The sequence below is a fragment of the Giraffa tippelskirchi genome, chromosome 8 (genome assembly GCF_054371585.1).
Source record: "Giraffa tippelskirchi isolate mGirTip1 chromosome 8, T2T-mGirTip1v1.2.pri, whole genome shotgun sequence".
Lineage (NCBI taxonomy): Eukaryota > Metazoa > Chordata > Mammalia > Artiodactyla > Giraffidae > Giraffa > Giraffa tippelskirchi.
The window spans coordinates 67,199,181-67,223,662 of record NC_137282.1 but is presented as its reverse complement, the minus strand read 5'-3'; the positions used below and the strand labels follow the sequence as shown (position 1 = coordinate 67,223,662).

Sequence of the window (24,482 nt, the reverse complement as noted above, 5' to 3'; positions counted from 1 at the left end):
ACAAAGCCTGGATTCAAGGCAAGCACGCCCTGTTCATCCCTCCGCCCGATCCTGAACACAGTTTCATCTTTTCCTTCTGCATTCCTTCCTATATTCTTGGTGTCCCCAATCAATGACTCTCAGTGAAATGACTGAAGGAGTTTTTTTCGGACGCTCCACCTACTGTAAGACTCCACTGGAGAGTTCTCATGTTTATGTCCTTTGAACTAGCCTTTGATAGCTGAAAGGACGTTGTACGTCCTTTCAAGATACCATGTGCCAAACGAAGCCCTTTTGGCAAATGCCATCATTATCTCCAGGCAGGCATTGCTGTTTGAAGGGTGCCATCTCAGCCAGAAGGCAGAGGCTGAGCTCCTCTTGTTGCACCAGCTCCCAAAAGAAGCCAAGAAAGGGAGCTGGAACAACAAACCACCCCAACGCCCAGGAAAGCGTTCTTCATGACAGAAGGCTAGAAAATGACCCAACATCCTTGTGGCCCAGAACCCCTCTAGAAATTCACTGTTCCATAAAAAAGAGAAACAGATGGGAAGTTCCAAGGAGAGGCAATGCCCATGGCCAGTGTATTTTAGAGACGGCCTGACCGCTCCGGGGAAGACACGCACTGACAGAACCCCTTGGGAAACAGCCGTGATAGTCCTCACTGTCGTAAGGGATTCCTCTGGGGACAACCTGCCCTGGGCACCACACGAGGGAGCAGACCGGCTTCTCTTCCTCTGCCCCCACACCATTCACTCATGAAGGCAGCTCAGGTGTTCTCATGCCCTGCCTGCCTGCCTGCCTGGCTCATCCGTGAGCTGTGACCACCTCCAGGACAGGACTCCACCTTCTGCTCTCTGTGTACCGTGAATCTGCACACAGTGGGCTTTCAGAACCTTAGGAGACTTGAGCCATTCCCACTCGAGCCAGAACCCTCCCCAGGAAGGAAAACAGCTGTGGAGTCCTTTTGGCCCCAGCACTGGTTCCGAAACCCTGGCGGCTCCTAGAGCCTCTACGGTGTGAAGAGGGAGGTCCCTTTTGACAGAGCTTTCCGGCCGTCAGATCTAAGCTGCTGTTTCACTGTCAGCTGTGTCTCTTCCGTTGCAGTGTTGCAGGTGGGCCACGCTGCTCCAAAGGAGCTCACAAGCTGAGTTTCAAGGGAGGTATTGAGAGGACAGGGATGGCTACAACGTGCTGCAAACTGAGTGAGGGTCCCCACAATCCTCAGCAAAGGTGTGTGGTGTGCAAGTGGGGAGTAGAGGGCCCCCAAGTTCCAAAGGAAGGGAGGTACTCGGGAGCTAAAGCCCTTGGCTGCTGTGGTAGCAGCTGCAGATGGCAGCTCGTCCACAGTGCACTTCGAATGAGGTCATATGAGCGGGACTCTGGAAATGGCTCCGAAATCCAGAGAAAGGGGTCAGGGTATGTGGGAATCCGGCGGGGGTGGGGGGTGGATGAAGGAAGGTGTCCTTCCTCTCTCCAGTGCAATTTGGTTTGGTGAGTCTCAAAGCTACCAGATGGCACTTCCCAAGTCAGGCCCCCGCAGGAATCAGGGTGGGCTGCATGCCTCGGCCCCTGCCACAGGGACAAGCCACACCAGTGGCCTCCCTGAGCTCCAATGGCCGGATCTGGGGGTTCTGTCTGGGTGCACACCTGCTTGTTCTGGCCAAGTTCCCCGCTTCTCTGAGCACCAGCTTCAACCTCTCGAATGAGGACATCGATTGCTACCTTGGCACGTTACTCTCTTCATCCTGTGAAGACTCATTAGGCTTATCCTACAATTACTAGCTGGCCCGAGGAGATATCTCCTGAATCCAGACTAAGCTGGAGTCTCCCAGGCTCATCTGGCATGTCTTCCCTGAAGTCTGCCAAAACCCACACCCTTGCGTTTCCAGGGACTCCCCTTAGCCAGCTGGGCAGAAAACCCAGCATGTTTCAAACAAGCTGACAGACAAGCGGGAGAGGACTCACGGGCAGACGGCTTCCCTCAGGTCTCGGGTGGAGCTCTGGGACCACAGCAGCAACAGGCCATCCCAGTCCCTGGGCTCAGCAGCGCCCTCATTCTCACGCCGGCGGCTCTGCCCTGAGGGGAGCAGGAAGGTCACCAACTGCCGCAGGCGGACCTCACGCCCCTCCCACTTATGGAGCCTGACCTCCCCCGGCCCCACCCCTTCCCCTACCCCAGCAGGACGAGAGCTCCTCTTCCCCTGGCTTCTAACGTGAGGCCCGGCCCTGGGCCCCGATTGGGCACTGCCCCAGTCCGGAGCCAATCACAGTGGCCAAGGAGGTGGAAGGCACCGATTGGCCAGGGCCAGGTCATGTGACCATACTCCCCAGGAAACTCAAATATTACCAAGATTCCCTAAGAAACCAATGAACAAAATTATCCAGTAAAGGCAAACCGTACTTTTTAATGAGGCCAAAGTCACAGAAAAAAAAAAAAAAAAGCTTCACAATGAAGTGCTCAAGGAAGCTACAAAATAAACTTTCAAAAAAGTTTAGTAGTTTTTTTAATAGGGTGACGGAGAGCTATACCTATCCCATATATGTGAATTTAGGTTTAAACTAGATTTCCCTTGGCTATTTTATAAGACAAAAAAACCCACATCACCCCCTTTTACTCCCCCCCACACCCAAAAAGTGTTTTAATCTATTGAATTTTTGTGTCCTCAGTTGTGTCTGATTCACGGCAACTCACGATCTCTACACAGCCAGGCTCTTCCGTCCATGGAATTCAGGGCAATTTTTTCTGTCACAGTAAATGCCCACCCTGGGTGATCCAAACGGAAGGGCTCAGAGGCTCCTGAGAGACTAACTCCTTTCAGCTGAGCACAGAGCTGGCTCCTCACTGGGATGCCTGTGGCCTGGGGCTCCCAGAGGGGAGAGCAGCACTCGCCCCACCGTGTGGTCACTGCTGGAAGTGCAGGCTGCTCCTCACTCCCCCTTGACAGTGTCCCTGAGGGCAGAACAGTGTGAAGTTAATCAAGGTGGAAACGCAAACTCCAATGCAAGCAAACTTCCCTCAAGGTCTCCAATACCACTCAGGAACAGGGTATTGGAAACTGCAGGGGATGACATGAATGAAGATGGAGACTTGACACCTTACACCGAGTTCACTTCCAGTTATCCCTAGACAAACATTCCATGAAAACTTGTCACAAATCTAGAGGAACAATGAGCCGAAACCGGACACGTGCTTTGAGTCTTCACACACAAAACTAAAAGGCAGTCCACAAAAAAAACCAGGAGAATACAGTGGACTTTGCAAAATCAAAGATATCTACTGTGGGAAAGACCTCAGTACAAAAGCAAAAGACAGGTCACACATCGCGAGACGAATGAGTGGAAACACAAAGCTTATCAAGGATGTGTCTCCAAACAGACAAAGAACACCAACACAACAAGCCTGTGAAAACTAGGGAAAGGTCTGAAGGGACACCAGACTGAGGAAGACACACACAGAGTATCCCGGATGATGTCCAGCACTGAGGGCCTGAAGAATCAACAGTCTAGTTGTACCTCCTCAGGCCTGTGTGACCCTGGGTGAGGCCTCTGTTTCCCGGTGGCTCTGAGAGATGGACAGGGAGGAAGGGGAAGAGAAATCACTTGCATTTCTAATACTCACAGCAAAGTCTTCCAATGAGAAGGGAATTATCACCCCCACTGACAATGCCATTCACTGAAGTGATCCCCACGGGTCCATCTAACCCAGAAGGGAAGGAAGGACCTGTTCTCACAAAACGGCGAGAGATGGAAGAAGGAAGATCAAGCCCACACCAATCCCTGGAAAGAGAAGCTGTGCTCAGGGCTTGAAAGAATTCCTATTTGGAAAATGATATCCCAGCCCCACAAGGCAATCCACAGCTTCGATGCTATTCCTCCCAAAATGCCAATGCATTTTCGCACCCAACCAAGAATTGCAAAAGGGGTACGGAAACAGAAAAGAGCCTAAATTGTCAATACAATCCGACGAAAAAGCCCCGATACGGACATCCAAGGTTGTGTGAAAGGAAATTAGACGACCAAACTAGGATCCTCAGGAGAGTATCGGAGAAGGCAATGGCGACCCACTCCAGTACTCTTGCCTGGAAAATGCCCTGGACGGAGGAGCCTGGTAGGCTGCAGGCCATGGGGTCGCGCAGAGTCAGACACGACTGAAGTGACTTAGCCGCAGCAGCAGCAGCAGGAGCCGGACAGTATGCTATTGGGAATACAACAACACACACAGATCCAGATCGATGGAATAAAGTTGAGGGTCCAGACACAGACCCCAGCATCCATGCTCAACTCATCTCTGACACAGAAGGGGAGAATATCCAAATGGGAACAAGAAAGCCTCTTCAATACATGTCCATGGGAAAACCAGACAGCTACATCTGAAGAACGCTATTGGTTTTGATCTCAGACCACCTCAATATCGGGGAAAACCTCACCCTAAAGGCTGATGTCATGAGATAGCTAGAAAGAAGCGTAGGTCAAAGGCTCCTTAACATCAGAGTCTCCTTGCCATTTGCTGGGCGGAGGTAGAAATGGGTCTCTTCAAGTAAGGGAAAGAGGTACACGAAGTACACCAATGGGTTTCCATCCAATGGAACCTCTTCACAACAGAGAAGCTAAGCAAGCATTCACAAATGCAAAAGAGAGGAAACGGAACACGAGAGACTCCTTGCAAGTGGTGTATCTGAGAAGGGGTTCATATGGAAAGAGACGAAGAATGCACAGCACTCAGATTCCAAGAAACACCACCACCACCCTTGACCCTTCCCCCATGACCAACTCCGACCTAAAGCCTTTCTCTCCCTCTAACCTATCCCTAAAACATAACCCTCATCTAATCATATACATGTGCATTCCTAGCATCCATCCGTCCACACACGAGAGAGAAAGAGGAAGACACAGACTGAATTGAGAAAGGAAAAGAGAGGGACACAGCCAGAGAGAGACACGGAACCAAAGAGAGGAAAGGAGTCGATGGTCCAGACTTTTCATCAATCTGTCTCGAAGGTAGAAGCAATGACAGCGCCCATCCACCCCAGAAGGGGGAAAAGGACGGAAGGTTTGGAGAGGAAAAGACAAGAACGCAGGGAGCCATTAGAAGCTCAGCCACCCGCAGAAGCCGAGCTGGGACACTTGAACAGAATCTCAATGGAAACAGAGGACCAGAAAGTTGGCCACTCTTTTCTATAAGAGAGGGAGACCTTCGAGTCTTCCTTTCGGTCCTCCAACTTGGATGCGGGGTCTCAAAACAGTCAGGAGGGGGAGTGCCTTTTCCTGGGTACCACGGCACATCCAGGCCTCGTTCTGCCCCATTCTGTGCTGTGTCAGCCCAGGAAGGAATCTTTCTTTCTGAAGTCTCAGCGCACACGCTCCACGTGATATCGGCCCCAGGTGGAAAGGCATGGAGCTGCTCGTAGGCCGACAGACCTAGGAAGCAGATGGGAGAATGACCGCCACTCTGCAGATGGAGAGACTGGGGAAACCCTGAGGGGCATATGCTTGTCCAGGGCCACACCACTTATGAGAAGAAGGAGCCTGGTCTGAGAGCAGCGGGGCCCTCGGAGCTCAGGCCCTGGCTGCACCCAGGCCTCCCCAGGGCTGTCGGCTGGGCTGGGTGGGTGTCACTGTGCCTGCACATGGCTTAAGGGTGGTGGTCGAGCAGTCAGAAACCCAGGGATTCGCTTGGGAAGTTTTGGGGAAGGGACCTCAGCACGAACCCCAGGAAATGATGTCACCTGCCGGCAACAGAACCCAACAGAACCCGCAACCCGGGTATCCAGGCCTCGAGAGCGGAGAGGAGCCCCCAGCCAGATCACTTGCTGCCGAGATGTTCTGCTGTTTGCCCCTGCCCAGAGGCCGGGGCCTCAGGAGAGCTCACAGGCAGTGTGCGTGGGCACCCTGTCGACGTTGGCTCAGGGCACCCCCGAGACGCCTCTGGCCCTTTGCCCGGAGAAACAGAAAGGTAACACGGGGAGCCCCAGGCCGGGCCAGGCCACCTCTCCCATGCCACCCGGAAACACCGGGTCCTTTGCCTGTGTGTGTGGATGCGGGTTTCTCGGGGTGTGTCTCCCTCAAGGAAGCCCAGGTGGATGTGGGGTCAGAAGCCTGCGGACAAGTTGTGTCCACACCCCAGGGGAGAGCATGCTGGGCGGGATGGGGAGAGTGCGGGCAGGGCCGGCCGCCCAGGCTGACCTCACACCCTCAGGTGGGTCTCTTTCCTCCCGGGTGGGGATCTGAGCAGACACACGTCTCTGACCCTTCTGGGCAGAGAAGTTCGAGCAGGCCGAAGCAGCGGCTCCACTGGCCAGGCCCAGCTCGGAAAACTCCCAGCATGGCTGGCTGACGGTCACTGTCGTTGCAGAGCTTCCCACGTGATGAGGCCGAGGACGGGGACACCCCATCCAGCTCCCGGAGGGAGGGGTCGGAGCACCACCCCCCCGCCCGTGAGGCCCAGTGCAGGCTCCAGGTGAGCGTGCCCACGGAGGCATCAGCCCCACCGGGGGCGAAGCGGAGGCGGGGAAGGCCTGCTGCCGAGACACCGCCCAGGATACACCCGGCGGCCCAGTCTGAGGCTGCCACGGAGCTCAGCACACCCGGCTCCGACCCAGAGTCCCGAGAACCCCGGCCTCTGAGGCAGCAGGAGGACCTGGAGCCCAGCACGCCAGAGCACAGAGGTGAGGACGCTGGGGCTGGTGTACGGGAGTGTGTGCGGAGGGGGTGCTGAGCTACACAGGGACGAGTCCCCGAAAGCTGCTGCTGGGCCTGCAGCAAGCGCTGGCCTCACACCCCCCGCCCCCCATCTTGCACACTTCAGTCCCAAAAGACATCCGACCCTGGGTATTCTTTGGGAATCTCTTGGAAGCTTTCTGTCCCGGGATACGCACATGCCAAGGCTGGCCTGCGGGCAAACGATGCTTCTCCCACAGCTCTAGCACTGGCCTCCAACTGGAACCAGGCTCCACTTCCCAGACCTGTCCCTACAGAGGTGGTGGCTCCAGGTGCAGGACCCAGGGATCCACCGAGGGCAGATGGAGAACCGAGACTTGCCCTCGCAGAGACACCAGGCCAGCTGGGTACTGGCCAGCACACCGGGCAGATCGGATCTCCGTGCCTGCAGGACCCCCAGCCCCAGGCACTGATGTCCCACCCCCTCAGCCAGAACCTCCACCTCCACGTGCACCTCTACCTGCTCGGCCTTTGGCAGGAGAACCCGAGGCAGAGGAGGAGTCACCGCCTCGGCAGGGAGAGCCTGCCCTGGCTCCCGCGCAACACCCAGACGCCCACGATGACTCACCCACCCCTGCAGGGAGAACGAGCCCCCGCTCTGGACAGAGACCCAGAGCCCTTGCCGGAAACACCACGTCCAGGGGAGCGGTCGGCTCTGCAGCCTCCATCCCTGTCTGCTCACCGTGGACGCCGTCAACTCGGTCTGCCCCCAGGGGACATGGAGTTCCTTTCCCCCGAACTGCTTTGCATTTGGTTTGTTTCCACCTTTCTGGTGATGTTTTCTTTTTTGCGTGGTTTCCTGTATTTTTGTTGGTTAAGTTGGGATTAGTAAACTTTTTCATCATTGTTGCAATTTGGGAACACTGTTGTGTAACTCTGGTGATACTGTGTTACCATCACCACTTTGTAGTTTCAGACCCGTTCCATCTTTATGCCCCACCCCCCAACAAAGCCTGGATTCAAGGCAAGCACGCCCTGTTCATCCCTCCGCCCGATCCTGAACACAGTTTCATCTTTTCCTTCTGCATTCCTTCCTATATTCTTGGTGTCCCCAATCAATGACTCTCAGTGAAATGACTGAAGGAGTTTTTTTCGGACGCTCCACCTACTGTAAGACTCCACTGGAGAGTTCTCATGTTTATGTCCTTTGAACTAGCCTTTGATAGCCGAAAGGACGTTGTACGTCCTTTCAAGATACCATGTGCCAAACGAAGCCCTTTTGGCAAATGCCATCATTATCTCCAGGCAGGCATTGCTGTTTGAAGGGTGCCATCTCAGCCAGAAGGCAGAGGCTGAGCTCCTCTTGTTGCACCAGCTCCCAAAAGAAGCCAAGAAAGGGAGCTGGAACAACAAACCACCCCAACGCCCAGGAAAGCGTTCTTCATGACAGAAGGCTAGAAAATGACCCAACATCCTTGTGGCCCAGAACCCCTCTAGAAATTCACTGTTCCATAAAAAAGAGAAACAGATGGGAAGTTCCAAGGAGAGGCAATGCCCATGGCCAGTGTATTTTAGAGACGGCCTGACCGCTCCGGGGAAGACACGCACTGACAGAACCCCTTGGGAAACAGCCGTGATAGTCCTCACTGTCGTAAGGGATTCCTCTGGGGACAACCTGCCCTGGGCACCACACGAGGGAGCAGACCGGCTTCTCTTCCTCTGCCCCCACACCATTCACTCATGAAGGCAGCTCAGGTGTTCTCATGCCCTGCCTGCCTGCCTGCCTGGCTCATCCGTGAGCTGTGACCACCTCCAGGACAGGACTCCACCTTCTGCTCTCTGTGTACCGTGAATCTGCACACAGTGGGCTTTCAGAACCTTAGGAGACTTGAGCCATTCCCACTCGAGCCAGAACCCTCCCCAGGAAGGAAAACAGCTGTGGAGTCCTTTTGGCCCCAGCACTGGTTCCGAAACCCTGGCGGCTCCTAGAGCCTCTACGGTGTGAAGAGGGAGGTCCCTTTTGACAGAGCTTTCCGGCCGTCAGATCTAAGCTGCTGTTTCACTGTCAGCTGTGTCTCTTCCGTTGCAGTGTTGCAGGTGGGCCACGCTGCTCCAAAGGAGCTCACAAGCTGAGTTTCAAGGGAGGTATTGAGAGGACAGGGATGGCTACAACGTGCTGCAAACTGAGTGAGGGTCCCCACAATCCTCAGCAAAGGTGTGTGGTGTGCAAGTGGGGAGTAGAGGGCCCCCAAGTTCCAAAGGAAGGGAGGTACTCGGGAGCTAAAGCCCTTGGCTGCTGTGGTAGCAGCTGCAGATGGCAGCTCGTCCACAGTGCACTTCGAATGAGGTCATATGAGCGGGACTCTGGAAATGGCTCCGAAATCCAGAGAAAGGGGTCAGGGTATGTGGGAATCCGGCGGGGGTGGGGGGTGGATGAAGGAAGGTGTCCTTCCTCTCTCCAGTGCAATTTGGTTTGGTGAGTCTCAAAGCTACCAGATGGCACTTCCCAAGTCAGGCCCCCGCAGGAATCAGGGTGGGCTGCATGCCTCGGCCCCTGCCACAGGGACAAGCCACACCAGTGGCCTCCCTGAGCTCCAATGGCCGGATCTGGGGGTTCTGTCTGGGTGCACACCTGCTTGTTCTGGCCAAGTTCCCCGCTTCTCTGAGCACCAGCTTCAACCTCTCGAATGAGGACATCGATTGCTACCTTGGCACGTTACTCTCTTCATCCTGTGAAGACTCATTAGGCTTATCCTACAATTACTAGCTGGCCCGAGGAGATATCTCCTGAATCCAGACTAAGCTGGAGTCTCCCAGGCTCATCTGGCATGTCTTCCCTGAAGTCTGCCAAAACCCACACCCTTGCGTTTCCAGGGACTCCCCTTAGCCAGCTGGGCAGAAAACCCAGCATGTTTCAAACAAGCTGACAGACAAGCGGGAGAGGACTCACGGGCAGACGGCTTCCCTCAGGTCTCGGGTGGAGCTCTGGGACCACAGCAGCAACAGGCCATCCCAGTCCCTGGGCTCAGCAGCGCCCTCATTCTCACGCCGGCGGCTCTGCCCTGAGGGGAGCAGGAAGGTCACCAACTGCCGCAGGCGGACCTCACGCCCCTCCCACTTATGGAGCCTGACCTCCCCCGGCCCCACCCCTTCCCCTACCCCAGCAGGACGAGAGCTCCTCTTCCCCTGGCTTCTAACGTGAGGCCCGGCCCTGGGCCCCGATTGGGCACTGCCCCAGTCCGGAGCCAATCACAGTGGCCAAGGAGGTGGAAGGCACCGATTGGCCAGGGCCAGGTCATGTGACCATACTCCCCAGGAAACTCAAATATTACCAAGATTCCCTAAGAAACCAATGAACAAAATTATCCAGTAAAGGCAAACCGTACTTTTTAATGAGGCCAAAGTCACAGAAAAAAAAAAAAAAAAGCTTCACAATGAAGTGCTCAAGGAAGCTACAAAATAAACTTTCAAAAAAGTTTAGTAGTTTTTTTAATAGGGTGACGGAGAGCTATACCTATCCCATATATGTGAATTTAGGTTTAAACTAGATTTCCCTTGGCTATTTTATAAGACAAAAAAACCCACATCACCCCCTTTTACTCCCCCCCACACCCAAAAAGTGTTTTAATCTATTGAATTTTTGTGTCCTCAGTTGTGTCTGATTCACGGCAACTCACGATCTCTACACAGCCAGGCTCTTCCGTCCATGGAATTCAGGGCAATTTTTTCTGTCACAGTAAATGCCCACCCTGGGTGATCCAAACGGAAGGGCTCAGAGGCTCCTGAGAGACTAACTCCTTTCAGCTGAGCACAGAGCTGGCTCCTCACTGGGATGCCTGTGGCCTGGGGCTCCCAGAGGGGAGAGCAGCACTCGCCCCACCGTGTGGTCACTGCTGGAAGTGCAGGCTGCTCCTCACTCCCCCTTGACAGTGTCCCTGAGGGCAGAACAGTGTGAAGTTAATCAAGGTGGAAACGCAAACTCCAATGCAAGCAAACTTCCCTCAAGGTCTCCAATACCACTCAGGAACAGGGTATTGGAAACTGCAGGGGATGACATGAATGAAGATGGAGACTTGACACCTTACACCGAGTTCACTTCCAGTTATCCCTAGACAAACATTCCATGAAAACTTGTCACAAATCTAGAGGAACAATGAGCCGAAACCGGACACGTGCTTTGAGTCTTCACACACAAAACTAAAAGGCAGTCCACAAAAAAAACCAGGAGAATACAGTGGACTTTGCAAAATCAAAGATATCTACTGTGGGAAAGACCTCAGTACAAAAGCAAAAGACAGGTCACACATCGCGAGACGAATGAGTGGAAACACAAAGCTTATCAAGGATGTGTCTCCAAACAGACAAAGAACACCAACACAACAAGCCTGTGAAAACTAGGGAAAGGTCTGAAGGGACACCAGACTGAGGAAGACACACACAGAGTATCCCGGATGATGTCCAGCACTGAGGGCCTGAAGAATCAACAGTCTAGTTGTACCTCCTCAGGCCTGTGTGACCCTGGGTGAGGCCTCTGTTTCCCGGTGGCTCTGAGAGATGGACAGGGAGGAAGGGGAAGAGAAATCACTTGCATTTCTAATACTCACAGCAAAGTCTTCCAATGAGAAGGGAATTATCACCCCCACTGACAATGCCATTCACTGAAGTGATCCCCACGGGTCCATCTAACCCAGAAGGGAAGGAAGGACCTGTTCTCACAAAACGGCGAGAGATGGAAGAAGGAAGATCAAGCCCACACCAATCCCTGGAAAGAGAAGCTGTGCTCAGGGCTTGAAAGAATTCCTATTTGGAAAATGATATCCCAGCCCCACAAGGCAATCCACAGCTTCGATGCTATTCCTCCCAAAATGCCAATGCATTTTCGCACCCAACCAAGAATTGCAAAAGGGGTACGGAAACAGAAAAGAGCCTAAATTGTCAATACAATCCGACGAAAAAGCCCCGATACGGACATCCAAGGTTGTGTGAAAGGAAATTAGACGACCAAACTAGGATCCTCAGGAGAGTATCGGAGAAGGCAATGGCGACCCACTCCAGTACTCTTGCCTGGAAAATGCCCTGGACGGAGGAGCCTGGTAGGCTGCAGGCCATGGGGTCGCGCAGAGTCAGACACGACTGAAGTGACTTAGCCGCAGCAGCAGCAGCAGGAGCCGGACAGTATGCTATTGGGAATACAACAACACACACAGATCCAGATCGATGGAATAAAGTTGAGGGTCCAGACACAGACCCCAGCATCCATGCTCAACTCATCTCTGACACAGAAGGGGAGAATATCCAAATGGGAACAAGAAAGCCTCTTCAATACATGTCCATGGGAAAACCAGACAGCTACATCTGAAGAACGCTATTGGTTTTGATCTCAGACCACCTCAATATCGGGGAAAACCTCACCCTAAAGGCTGATGTCATGAGATAGCTAGAAAGAAGCGTAGGTCAAAGGCTCCTTAACATCAGAGTCTCCTTGCCATTTGCTGGGCGGAGGTAGAAATGGGTCTCTTCAAGTAAGGGAAAGAGGTACACGAAGTACACCAATGGGTTTCCATCCAATGGAACCTCTTCACAACAGAGAAGCTAAGCAAGCATTCACAAATGCAAAAGAGAGGAAACGGAACACGAGAGACTCCTTGCAAGTGGTGTATCTGAGAAGGGGTTCATATGGAAAGAGACGAAGAATGCACAGCACTCAGATTCCAAGAAACACCACCACCACCCTTGACCCTTCCCCCATGACCAACTCCGACCTAAAGCCTTTCTCTCCCTCTAACCTATCCCTAAAACATAACCCTCATCTAATCATATACATGTGCATTCCTAGCATCCATCCGTCCACACACGAGAGAGAAAGAGGAAGACACAGACTGAATTGAGAAAGGAAAAGAGAGGGACACAGCCAGAGAGAGACACGGAACCAAAGAGAGGAAAGGAGTCGATGGTCCAGACTTTTCATCAATCTGTCTCGAAGGTAGAAGCAATGACAGCGCCCATCCACCCCAGAAGGGGGAAAAGGACGGAAGGTTTGGAGAGGAAAAGACAAGAACGCAGGGAGCCATTAGAAGCTCAGCCACCCGCAGAAGCCGAGCTGGGACACTTGAACAGAATCTCAATGGAAACAGAGGACCAGAAAGTTGGCCACTCTTTTCTATAAGAGAGGGAGACCTTCGAGTCTTCCTTTCGGTCCTCCAACTTGGATGCGGGGTCTCAAAACAGTCAGGAGGGGGAGTGCCTTTTCCTGGGTACCACGGCACATCCAGGCCTCGTTCTGCCCCATTCTGTGCTGTGTCAGCCCAGGAAGGAATCTTTCTTTCTGAAGTCTCAGCGCACACGCTCCACGTGATATCGGCCCCAGGTGGAAAGGCATGGAGCTGCTCGTAGGCCGACAGACCTAGGAAGCAGATGGGAGAATGACCGCCACTCTGCAGATGGAGAGACTGGGGAAACCCTGAGGGGCATATGCTTGTCCAGGGCCACACCACTTATGAGAAGAAGGAGCCTGGTCTGAGAGCAGCGGGGCCCTCGGAGCTCAGGCCCTGGCTGCACCCAGGCCTCCCCAGGGCTGTCGGCTGGGCTGGGTGGGTGTCACTGTGCCTGCACATGGCTTAAGGGTGGTGGTCGAGCAGTCAGAAACCCAGGGATTCGCTTGGGAAGTTTTGGGGAAGGGACCTCAGCACGAACCCCAGGAAATGATGTCACCTGCCGGCAACAGAACCCAACAGAACCCGCAACCCGGGTATCCAGGCCTCGAGAGCGGAGAGGAGCCCCCAGCCAGATCACTTGCTGCCGAGATGTTCTGCTGTTTGCCCCTGCCCAGAGGCCGGGGCCTCAGGAGAGCTCACAGGCAGTGTGCGTGGGCACCCTGTCGACGTTGGCTCAGGGCACCCCCGAGACGCCTCTGGCCCTTTGCCCGGAGAAACAGAAAGGTAACACGGGGAGCCCCAGGCCGGGCCAGGCCACCTCTCCCATGCCACCCGGAAACACCGCGTCCTTTGCCTGTGTGTGTGGATGCGGGTTTCTCGGGGTGTGTCTCCCTCAAGGAAGCCCAGGTGGATGTGGGGTCAGAAGCCTGCGGACAAGTTGTGTCCACACCCCAGGGGAGAGCATGCTGGGCGGGATGGGGAGAGTGCGGGCAGGGCCGGCCGCCCAGGCTGACCTCACACCCTCAGGTGGGTCTCTTTCCTCCCGGGTGGGGATCTGAGCAGACACACGTCTCTGACCCTTCTGGGCAGAGAAGTTCGAGCAGGCCGAAGCAGCGGCTCCACTGGCCAGGCCCAGCTCGGAAAACTCCCAGCATGGCTGGCTGACGGTCACTGTCGTTGCAGAGCTTCCCACGTGATGAGGCCGAGGACGGGGACACCCCATCCAGCTCCCGGAGGGAGGGGTCGGAGCACCACCCCCCCGCCCGTGAGGCCCAGTGCAGGCTCCAGGTGAGCGTGCCCACGGAGGCATCAGCCCCACCGGGGGCGAAGCGGAGGCGGGGAAGGCCTGCTGCCGAGACACCGCCCAGGATACACCCGGCGGCCCAGTCTGAGGCTGCCACGGAGCTCAGCACACCCGGCTCCGACCCAGAGTCCCGAGAACCCCGGCCTCTGAGGCAGCAGGAGGACCTGGAGCCCAGCACGCCAGAGCACAGAGGTGAGGACGCTGGGGCTGGTGTACGGGAGTGTGTGCGGAGGGGGTGCTGAGCTACACAGGGACGAGTCCCCGAAAGCTGCTGCTGGGCCTGCAGCAAGCGCTGGCCTCACACCCCCCGCCCCCCATCTTGCACACTTCAGTCCCAAAAGACATCCGACCCTGGGTATTCTTTGGGAATCTCTTGGAAGCTTTCTGTCCCGGGATACGCACATGCCAAGGCTGGCCTGCGGGCAAACGATGCTTCTCCCACAGCTCTAGCACTGGCCTCCAACTGGAACCAGGCTCCACTTCCCAGACCTGTCCCTACAGAGGTGGTGGCTCCAGGTGCAGGACCCAGGGATCCACCGAGGGCAGATGGAGAACCGAGACTTGCCCTCGCAGAGACACCAGGCCAGCTGGGTACTGGCCAGCACACCGGGCAGATCGGATCTCCGTGCCTGCAGGACCCCCAGCCCCAGGCACTGATGTCCCACCCCCTCAGCCAGAACCTCCACCTCCACGTGCACCTCTACCTGCTCGGCCTTTGGCAGGAGAACCCGAGGCAGAGGAGGAGTCACCGCCTCGGCAGGGAGAGCCTGCCCTGGCTCCCGCGCAACACCCAGACGCCCACGATGACTCACCCACCCCTGCAGGGAGAACGAGCCCCCGCTCTGGACAGAGACCCAGAGCCCTTGCCGGAAACACCACGTCCAGGGGAGCAGTCGGCTCTGCAGCCTCCATCCCTGTCTGCTCACCGTGGACGCCGTCAACTCGGTCTGCCCCCAGGGGACATGGAGTTCCTTTCCCCCGAACTGCTTTGCATTTGGTTTGTTTCCACCTTTCTGGTGATGTTTTCTTTTTTGCGTGGTTTCCTGTATTTTTGTTGGTTAAGTTGGGATTAGTAAACTTTTTCATCATTGTTGCAATTTGGGAACACTGTTGTGTAACTCTGGTGATACTGTGTTACCATCACCACTTTGTAGTTTCAGACCCGTTCCATCTTTATGCCCCACCCCCCAACAAAGCCTGGATTCAAGGCAAGCACGCCCTGTTCATCCCTCCGCCCGATCCTGAACACAGTTTCATCTTTTCCTTCTGCATTCCTTCCTATATTCTTGGTGTCCCCAATCAATGACTCTCAGTGAAATGACTGAAGGAGTTTTTTTCGGACGCTCCACCTACTGTAAGACTCCACTGGAGAGTTCTCATGTTTATGTCCTTTGAACTAGCCTTTGATAGCCGAAAGGACGTTGTACGTCCTTTCAAGATACCATGTGCCAAACGAAGCCCTTTTGGCAAATGCCATCATTATCTCCAGGCAGGCATTGCTGTTTGAAGGGTGCCATCTCAGCCAGAAGGCAGAGGCTGAGCTCCTCTTGTTGCACCAGCTCCCAAAAGAAGCCAAGAAAGGGAGCTGGAACAACAAACCACCCCAACGCCCAGGAAAGCGTTCTTCATGACAGAAGGCTAGAAAATGACCCAACATCCTTGTGGCCCAGAACCCCTCTAGAAATTCACTGTTCCATAAAAAAGAGAAACAGATGGGAAGTTCCAAGGAGAGGCAATGCCCATGGCCAGTGTATTTTAGAGACGGCCTGACCGCTCCGGGGAAGACACGCACTGACAGAACCCCTTGGGAAACAGCCGTGATAGTCCTCACTGTCGTAAGGGATTCCTCTGGGGACAACCTGCCCTGGGCACCACACGAGGGAGCAGACCGGCTTCTCTTCCTCTGCCCCCACACCATTCACTCATGAAGGCAGCTCAGGTGTTCTCATGCCCTGCCTGCCTGCCTGCCTGGCTCATCCGTGAGCTGTGACCACCTCCAGGACAGGACTCCACCTTCTGCTCTCTGTGTACCGTGAATCTGCACACAGTGGGCTTTCAGAACCTTAGGAGACTTGAGCCATTCCCACTCGAGCCAGAACCCTCCCCAGGAAGGAAAACAGCTGTGGAGTCCTTTTGGCCCCAGCACTGGTTCCGAAACCCTGGCGGCTCCTAGAGCCTCTACGGTGTGAAGAGGGAGGTCCCTTTTGACAGAGCTTTCCGGCCGTCAGATCTAAGCTGCTGTTTCACTGTCAGCTGTGTCTCTTCCGTTGCAGTGTTGCAGGTGGGCCACGCTGCTCCAAAGGAGCTCACAAGCTGAGTTTCAAGGGAGGTATTGAGAGGACAGGGATGGCTACAACGTGCTGCAAACTGAGTGAGGGTCCCCACAATCCTCAGCAAAGGTGTGTGGTGTGCAAGTGGGGAGTAGAGGGCCCCCAAGTTCCAAAGGAAGGGAGGTACTCGGGAGCTAAAGCCCTTGGCTGCTGTGGTAGCAGCTGCAGATGGCAGCTCGTCCACAGTGCACTTCGAATGAGGTCATATGAGCGGGACTCTGGAAATGGCTCCGAAATCCAGAGAAAGGGGTCAGGGTATGTGGGAATCCGGCGGGGGTGGGGGGTGGATGAAGGAAGGTGTCCTTCCTCTCTCCAGTGCAATTTGGTTTGGTGAGTCTCAAAGCTACCAGATGGCACTTCCCAAGTCAGGCCCCCGCAGGAATCAGGGTGGGCTGCATGCCTCGGCCCCTGCCACAGGGACAAGCCACACCAGTGGCCTCCCTGAGCTCCAATGGCCGGATCTGGGGGTTCTGTCTGGGTGCACACCTGCTTGTTCTGGCCAAGTTCCCCGCTTCTCTGAGCACCAGCTTCAACCTCTCGAATGAGGACATCGATTGCTACCTTGGCACGTTACTCTCTTCATCCTGTGAAGACTCATTAGGCTTATCCTACAATTACTAGCTGGCCCGAGGAGATATCTCCTGAATCCAGATTAAGCTGGAGTCTCCCAGGCTCATCTGGCATGTCTTCCCTGAAGTCTGCCAAAACCCACACCCTTGCGTTTCCAGGGACTCCCCTTAGCCAGCTGGGCAGAAAACCCAGCATGTTTCAAACAAGCTGACAGACAAGCGGGAGAGGACTCACGGGCAGACGGCTTCCCTCAGGTCTCGGGTGGAGCTCTGGGACCACAGCAGCAACAGGCCATCCCAGTCCCTGGGCTCAGCAGCGCCCTCATTCTCACGCCGGCGGCTCTGCCCTGAGGGGAGCAGGAAGGTCACCAACTGCCGCAGGCGGACCTCACGCCCCTCCCACTTATGGAGCCTGACCTCCCCCGGCCCCACCCCTTCCCCTACCCCAGCAGGACGAGAGCTCCTCTTCCCCTGGCTTCTAACGTGAGGCCCGGCCCTGGGCCCCGATTGGGCACTGCCCCAGTCCGGAGCCAATCACAGTGGCCAAGGAGGTGGAAGGCACCGATTGGCCAGGGCCAGGTCATGTGACCATACTCCCCAGGAAACTCAAATATTACCAAGATTCCCTAAGAAACCAATGAACAAAATTATCCAGTAAAGGCAAACCGTACTTTTTAATGAGGCCAAAGTCACAGAAAAAAAAAAAAAAAAGCTTCACAATGAAGTGCTCAAGGAAGCTACAAAATAAACTTTCAAAAAAGTTTAGTAGTTTTTTTAATAGGGTGACGGAGAGCTATACCTATCCCATATATGTGAATTTAGGTTTAAACTAGATTTCCCTTGGCTATTTTATAAGACAAAAAAACCCACATCACCCCCTTTTACTCCCCCCCACACCCAAAAAGTGTTTTAATCTATTGAATTTTTGTGTCCTCAGTTGTGTCTGATTCACGGCAACTCACGATCTCTACACAGCCAGGCTCTTCCGTCCATGGAATTCAGGGCAATTTTTTCTGTCACAGTAAATGCCCACCCTGGGTGATCCAAACGGAAGGGCTCAGAGGCTCCTGAGAGACTAACTCCTTTCAGCTGAGCACAGAGCTGGCTCCTCACTGGGATGCCTGTGGCCTGGGGCTCCCAGAGGGGAGAGCAGCACTCGCCCCACCGTGTGGTCACTGCTGGAAGTGCAGGCTGCTCCTCACTCCCCCTTGACAGTGTCCCTGAGGGCAGAACAGTGTGAAGTTAATCAAGGTGGAAACGCAAACTCCAATGCAAGCAAACTTCCCTCAAGGTCTCCAATACCACTCAGGAACAGGGTATTGGAAACTGCAGGGGATGACATGAATGAAGATGGAGACTTGACACCTTACACCGAGTTCACTTCCAGTTATCCCTAGACAAACATTCCATGAAAACTTGTCACAAATCTAGAGGAACAATGAGCCGAAACCGGACACGTGCTTTGAGTCTTCACACACAAAACTAAAAGGCAGTCCACAAAAAAAACCAGGAGAATACAGTGGACTTTGCAAAATCAAAGATATCTACTGTGGGAAAGACCTCAGTACAAAAGCAAAAAACAGGTCACACATCGCGAGACGAATGAGTGGAAACACAAAGCTTATCAAGGATGTGTCTCCAAACAGACAAAGAACACCAACACAACAAGCCTGTGAAAACTAGGGAAAGGTCTGAAGGGACACCAGACTGAGGAAGACACACACAGAGTATCCCGGATGATGTCCAGCACTGAGGGCCTGAAGAATCAACAGTCTAGTTGTACCTCCTCAGGCCTGTGTGACCCTGGGTGAGGCCTCTGTTTCCCGGTGGCTCTGAGAGATGGACAGGGAGGAAGGGGAAGAGAAATCACTTGCATTTCTAATACTCACAGCAAAGTCTTCCAATGAGAAGGGAATTATCACCCCCACTGACAATGCCATTCACTGAAGTGATCCCCACGGGTCCATCTAACCCAGAAGGGAAGGAAGGACCTGTTCTCACAAAACGGCGAGAGATGGAAGAAGGAAGATCAAGCCCACACCAATCCCTGGAAAGAGAAGCTGTGCTCAGGGCTTGAAAGAATTCCTATTTGGAAAATGATATCCCAGCCCCACAAGGCAATCCACAGCTTCGATGCTATTCCTCCCAAAATGCCAATGCATTTTCGCACCCAACCAAGAATTGCAAAAGGGGTACGGAAACAGAAAAGAGCCTAAATTGTCAATACAATCCGACGAAAAAGCCCCGATACGGACATCCAAGGTTGTGTGAAAGGAAATTAGACGACCAAACTAGGATCCTCAGGAGAGTATCGGAGAAGGCAATGGCGACCCACTCCAGTACTCTTGCCTGGAAAATGCCCTGGACGGAGGAGCCTGGTAGGCTGCAGGCCATGGGGTCGCGCAGAGTCAGACACGACTGAAGTGACTTAGCCGCAGCAGCAGCAGCAGGAGCCGGACAGTATGCTATTGGGAATACAACAACACACACAGATCCAGATCGATGGAATAAAGTTGAGGGTCCAGACACAGACCCCAGCATCCATGCTCAACTCATCTCTGACACAGAAGGGGAGAATATCCAAATGGGAACAAGAAAGCCTCTTCAATACATGTCCATGGGAAAACCAGACAGCTACATCTGAAGAACGCTATTGGTTTTGATCTCAGACCACCTCAATATCGGGGAAAACCTCACCCTAAAGGCTGATGTCATGAGATAGCTAGAAAGAAGCGTAGGTCAAAGGCTCCTTAACATCAGAGTCTCCTTGCCATTTGCTGGGCGGAGGTAGAAATGGGTCTCTTCAAGTAAGGGAAAGAGGTACACGAAGTACACCAATGGGTTTCCATCCAATGGAACCTCTTCACAACAGAGAAGCTAAGCAAGCATTCACAAATGCAAAAGAGAGGAAACGGAACACGAGAGACTCCTTGCAAGTGGTGTATCTGAGAAGGGGTTCATATGGAAAGAGACGAAGAATGCACAGCACTCAGATTCCAAGAAACACCACCACCACCCTTGACCCTTCCCCCATGACCAACTCCGACCTAAAGCCTTTCTCTCCCTCTAACCTATCCCTAAAACATAACCCTCATCTAATCATATACATGTGCATTCCTAGCATCCATCCGTCCACACACGAGAGAGAAAGAGGAAGACACAGACTGAATTGAGAAAGGAAAAGAGAGGGACACAGCCAGAGAGAGACACGGAACCAAAGAGAGGAAAGGAGTCGATGGTCCAGACTTTTCATCAATCTGTCTCGAAGGTAGAAGCAATGACAGCGCCCATCCACCCCAGAAGGGGGAAAAGGACGGAAGGTTTGGAGAGGAAAAGACAAGAACGCAGGGAGCCATTAGAAGCTCAGCCACCCGCAGAAGCCGAGCTGGGACACTTGAACAGAATCTCAATGGAAACAGAGGACCAGAAAGTTGGCCACTCTTTTCTATAAGAGAGGGAGACCTTCGAGTCTTCCTTTCGGTCCTCCAACTTGGATGCGGGGTCTCAAAACAGTCAGGAGGGGGAGTGCCTTTTCCTGGGTACCACGGCACATCCAGGCCTCGTTCTGCCCCATTCTGTGCTGTGTCAGCCCAGGAAGGAATCTTTCTTTCTGAAGTCTCAGCGCACACGCTCCACGTGATATCGGCCCCAGGTGGAAAGGCATGGAGCTGCTCGTAGGCCGACAGACCTAGGAAGCAGATGGGAGAATGACCGCCACTCTGCAGATGGAGAGACTGGGGAAACCCTGAGGGGCATATGCTTGTCCAGGGCCACACCACTTATGAGAAGAAGGAGCCTGGTCTGAGAGCAGCGGGGCCCTCGGAGCTCAGGCCCTGGCTGCACCCAGGCCTCCCCAGGGCTGTCGGCTGGGCTGGGTGGGTGTCACTGTGCCTGCACATGGCTTAAGGGTGGTGGTCGAGCAGTCAGAAACCCAGGGATTCGCTTGGGAAGTTTTGGGGAAGGGACCTCAGCACGAACCCCAGGAAATGATGTCACCTGCCGGCAACAGAACCCAACAGAACCCGCAACCCGGGTATCCAGGCCTCGAGAGCGGAGAGGAGCCCCCAGCCAGATCACTTGCTGCCGAGATGTTCTGCTGTTTGCCCCTGCCCAGAGGCCGGGGCCTCAGGAGAGCTCACAGGCAGTGTGCGTGGGCACCCTGTCGACGTTGGCTCAGGGCACCCCCGAGACGCCTCTGGCCCTTTGCCCGGAGAAACAGAAAGGTAACACGGGGAGCCCCAGGCCGGGCCAGGCCACCTCTCCCATGCCACCCGGAAACACCGCGTCCTTTGCCTGTGTGTGTGGATGCGGGTTTCTCGGGGTGTGTCTCCCTCTAGGAAGCCCAGGTGGATGTGGGGTCAGAAGCCTGCGGACAAGTTGTGTCCACACCCCAGGGGAGAGCATGCTGGGCGGGATGGGGAGAGTGCGGGCAGGGCCGGCCGCCCAGGCTGACCTCACACCCTCAGGTGGGTCTCTTTCCTCCCGGGTGGGGATCTGAGCAGACACACGTCTCTGACCCTTCTGGGCAGAGAAGTTCGAGCAGGCCGAAGCAGCGGCTCCACTGGCCAGGCCCAGCTCGGAAAACTCCCAGCATGGCTGGCTGACGGTCACTGTCGTTGCAGAGCTTCCCACGTGATGAGGCCGAGGACGGGGACACCCCATCCAGCTCCCGGAGGGAGGGGTCGGAGCACCACCCCCCCGCCCGTGAGGCCCAGTGCAGGCTCCAGGTGAGCGTGCCCACGGAGGCATCAGCCCCACCGGGGGCGAAGCGGAGGCGGGGAAGGCCTGCTGCCGAGACACCGCCCAGGATACACCCGGCGGCCCAGTCTGAGGCTGCCACGGAGCTCAGCACACCCGGCTCCGACCCAGAGTCCCGAGAACCCCGGCCTCTGAGGCAGCAGGAGGACCTGGAGCCCAGCACGCCAGAGCACAGAGGTGAGGACGCTGGGGCTGGTGTACGGGAGTGTGTGCGGAGGGGGTGCTGAGCTACACAGGGACGAGTCCCCGAAAGCTGCTGCTGGGCCTGCAGCAAGCGCTGGCCTCACACCCCCCGCCCCCCATCTTGCACACTTCAGTCCCAAAAGACATCCGACCCTGGGTATTCTTTGGGAATCTCTTGGAAGCTTTCTGTCCCGGGATACGCACATGCCAAGGCTGGCCTGCGGGCAAACGATGCTTCTCCCACAGCTCTAGCACTGGCCTCCAACTGGAACCAGGCTCCACTTCCCAGACCTGTCCCTACAGAGGTGGTGGCTCCAGGTGCAGGACCCAGGGATCCACCGAGGGCAGATGGAGAACCGAGACTTGCCCTCGCAGAGACACCAGGCCAGCTGGGTACTGGCCAGCACACCGGGCAGATCGGATCTCCGTGCCTGCAGGACCCCCAGCCCCAGGCACTGATGTCCCACCCCCTCAGCCAGAACCTCCACCTCCACGTGCACCTCTACCTGCTCGGCCTTTGGCAGGAGAACCCGAGGCAGAGGAGGAGTCACCGCCTCGGCAGGGAGAGCCTGCCCTGGCTCCCGCGCAACACCCAGACGCCCACGATGACTCACCCACCCCTGCAGGGAGAACGAGCCCCCGCTCTGGACAGAGACCCAGAGCCCTTGCCGGAAACACCACGTCCAGGGGAGCGGTCGGCTCTGCAGCCTCCATCCCTGTCTGCTCACCGTGGACGCCGTCAACTCGGTCTGCCCCCAGGGGACATGGAGTTCCTTTCCCCCGAACTGCTTTGCATTTGGTTTGTTTCCACCTTTCTGGTGATGTTTTCTTTTTTGCGTGGTTTCCTGTATTTTTGTTGGTTAAGTTGGGATTAGTAAACTTTTTCATCATTGTTGCAATTTGGGAACACTGTTGTGTAACTCTGGTGATACTGTGTTACCATCACCACTTTGTAGTTTCAGACCCGTTCCATCTTTATGCCCCACCCCCCAACAAAGCCTGGATTCAAGGCAAGCACGCCCTGTTCATCCCTCCGCCCGATCCTGAACACAGTTTCATCTTTTCCTTCTGCATTCCTTCCTATATTCTTGGTGTCCCCAATCAATGACTCTCAGTGAAATGACTGAAGGAGTTTTTTTCGGACGCTCCACCTACTGTAAGACTCCACTGGAGAGTTCTCATGTTTATGTCCTTTGAACTAGCCTTTGATAGCCGAAAGGACGTTGTACGTCCTTTCAAGATACCATGTGCCAAACGAAGCCCTTTTGGCAAATGCCATCATTATCTCCAGGCAGGCATTGCTGTTTGAAGGGTGCCATCTCAGCCAGAAGGCAGAGGCTGAGCTCCTCTTGTTGCACCAGCTCCCAAAAGAAGCCAAGAAAGGGAGCTGGAACAACAAACCACCCCAACGCCCAGGAAAGCGTTCTTCATGACAGAAGGCTAGAAAATGACCCAACATCCTTGTGGCCCAGAACCCCTCTAGAAATTCACTGTTCCATAAAAAAGAGAAACAGATGGGAAGTTCCAAGGAGAGGCAATGCCCATGGCCAGTGTATTTTAGAGACGGCCTGACCGCTCCGGGGAAGACACGCACTGACAGAACCCCTTGGGAAACAGCCGTGATAGTCCTCACTGTCGTAAGGGATTCCTCTGGGGACAACCTGCCCTGGGCACCACACGAGGGAGCAGACCGGCTTCTCTTCCTCTGCCCCCACACCATTCACTCATGAAGGCAGCTCAGGTGTTCTCATGCCCTGCCTGCCTGCCTGCCTGGCTCATCCGTGAGCTGTGACCACCTCCAGGACAGGACTCCACCTTCTGCTCTCTGTGTACCGTGAATCTGCACACAGTGGGCTTTCAGAACCTTAGGAGACTTGAGCCATTCCCACTCGAGCCAGAACCCTCCCCAGGAAGGAAAACAGCTGTGGAGTCCTTTTGGCCCCAGCACTGGTTCCGAAACCCTGGCGGCTCCTAGAGCCTCTACGGTGTGAAGAGGGAGGTCCCTTTTGACAGAGCTTTCCGGCCGTCAGATCTAAGCTGCTGTTTCACTGTCAGCTGTGTCTCTTCCGTTGCAGTGTTGCAGGTGGGCCACGCTGCTCCAAAGGAGCTCACAAGCTGAGTTTCAAGGGAGGTATTGAGAGGACAGGGATGGCTACAACGTGCTGCAAACTGAGTGAGGGTCCCCACAATCCTCAGCAAAGGTGTGTGGTGTGCAAGTGGGGAGTAGAGGGCCCCCAAGTTCCAAAGGAAGGGAGGTACTCGGGAGCTAAAGCCCTTGGCTGCTGTGGTAGCAGCTGCAGATGGCAGCTCGTCCACAGTGCACTTCGAATGAGGTCATATGAGCGGGACTCTGGAAATGGCTCCGAAATCCAGAGAAAGGGGTCAGGGTATGTGGGAATCCGGCGGGGGTGGGGGGTGGATGAAGGAAGGTGTCCTTCCTCTCTCCAGTGCAATTTGGTTTGGTGAGTCTCAAAGCTACCAGATGGCACTTCCCAAGTCAGGCCCCCGCAGGAATCAGGGTGGGCTGCATGCCTCGGCCCCTGCCACA

General features: G+C 54.9%; 3 protein-coding genes across 3 annotated transcripts; all 3 read left to right on the top strand.

The window, feature by feature from the left end:
• Positions 1–3,563: 3,563 nt before the first annotated feature.
• Positions 3,564–7,549, top strand: LOC145517133 (uncharacterized). The gene is made up of 3 exons (XM_081519394.1): positions 3,564–5,932; positions 6,332–6,644; positions 6,897–7,549. Exons 1-3 carry the CDS (start codon positions 5,696–5,698, stop codon positions 7,523–7,525), a joined length of 1,179 nt encoding a protein of 392 aa, XP_081375520.1. The 5' UTR covers positions 3,564–5,695; the 3' UTR covers positions 7,526–7,549.
• Positions 7,550–13,439: 5,890 nt separating this feature from the next.
• On the top strand, positions 13,440–15,191 carry LOC145518972 (uncharacterized). The gene is made up of 3 exons (XM_081524235.1): positions 13,440–13,574; positions 13,974–14,286; positions 14,539–15,191. Exons 1-3 carry the CDS (start codon positions 13,440–13,442, stop codon positions 15,165–15,167), a joined length of 1,077 nt encoding a protein of 358 aa, XP_081380361.1. The 3' UTR covers positions 15,168–15,191.
• A 3,656-nt stretch (positions 15,192–18,847) lies between these two features.
• LOC145517156 (uncharacterized) lies at positions 18,848–22,833 on the top strand. The gene is made up of 3 exons (XM_081519418.1): positions 18,848–21,216; positions 21,616–21,928; positions 22,181–22,833. Exons 1-3 carry the CDS (start codon positions 20,980–20,982, stop codon positions 22,807–22,809), a joined length of 1,179 nt encoding a protein of 392 aa, XP_081375544.1. The 5' UTR covers positions 18,848–20,979; the 3' UTR covers positions 22,810–22,833.
• Positions 22,834–24,482: the final 1,649 nt, after the last annotated feature.

What these genes read in the sequence shown, in the direction of transcription:
- LOC145518972 (XM_081524235.1), top strand. Translation starts at nt 13,440, where the DNA reads ATGTTCTGCTGTTTGCCCCTGCCCAGAGGCCGGGGCCTCAGGAGAGCT. An exon ending in TTGCCCGGAGAAACAGAAAG is followed by an intron (nt 13,575 to 13,973) that starts GTAACACGGGGA and finishes CTGTCGTTGCAG; the next exon opens with AGCTTCCCACGTGATGAGGC. An exon ending in CAGCACGCCAGAGCACAGAG is followed by an intron (nt 14,287 to 14,538) that starts GTGAGGACGCTG and finishes CTTCTCCCACAG; the next exon opens with CTCTAGCACTGGCCTCCAAC.
- LOC145517156 (XM_081519418.1), top strand. Translation starts at nt 20,980, where the DNA reads ATGATGTCACCTGCCGGCAACAGAACCCAACAGAACCCGCAACCCGGG. An exon ending in TTGCCCGGAGAAACAGAAAG is followed by an intron (nt 21,217 to 21,615) that starts GTAACACGGGGA and finishes CTGTCGTTGCAG; the next exon opens with AGCTTCCCACGTGATGAGGC. An exon ending in CAGCACGCCAGAGCACAGAG is followed by an intron (nt 21,929 to 22,180) that starts GTGAGGACGCTG and finishes CTTCTCCCACAG; the next exon opens with CTCTAGCACTGGCCTCCAAC.
- LOC145517133 (XM_081519394.1), top strand. Translation starts at nt 5,696, where the DNA reads ATGATGTCACCTGCCGGCAACAGAACCCAACAGAACCCGCAACCCGGG. An exon ending in TTGCCCGGAGAAACAGAAAG is followed by an intron (nt 5,933 to 6,331) that starts GTAACACGGGGA and finishes CTGTCGTTGCAG; the next exon opens with AGCTTCCCACGTGATGAGGC. An exon ending in CAGCACGCCAGAGCACAGAG is followed by an intron (nt 6,645 to 6,896) that starts GTGAGGACGCTG and finishes CTTCTCCCACAG; the next exon opens with CTCTAGCACTGGCCTCCAAC.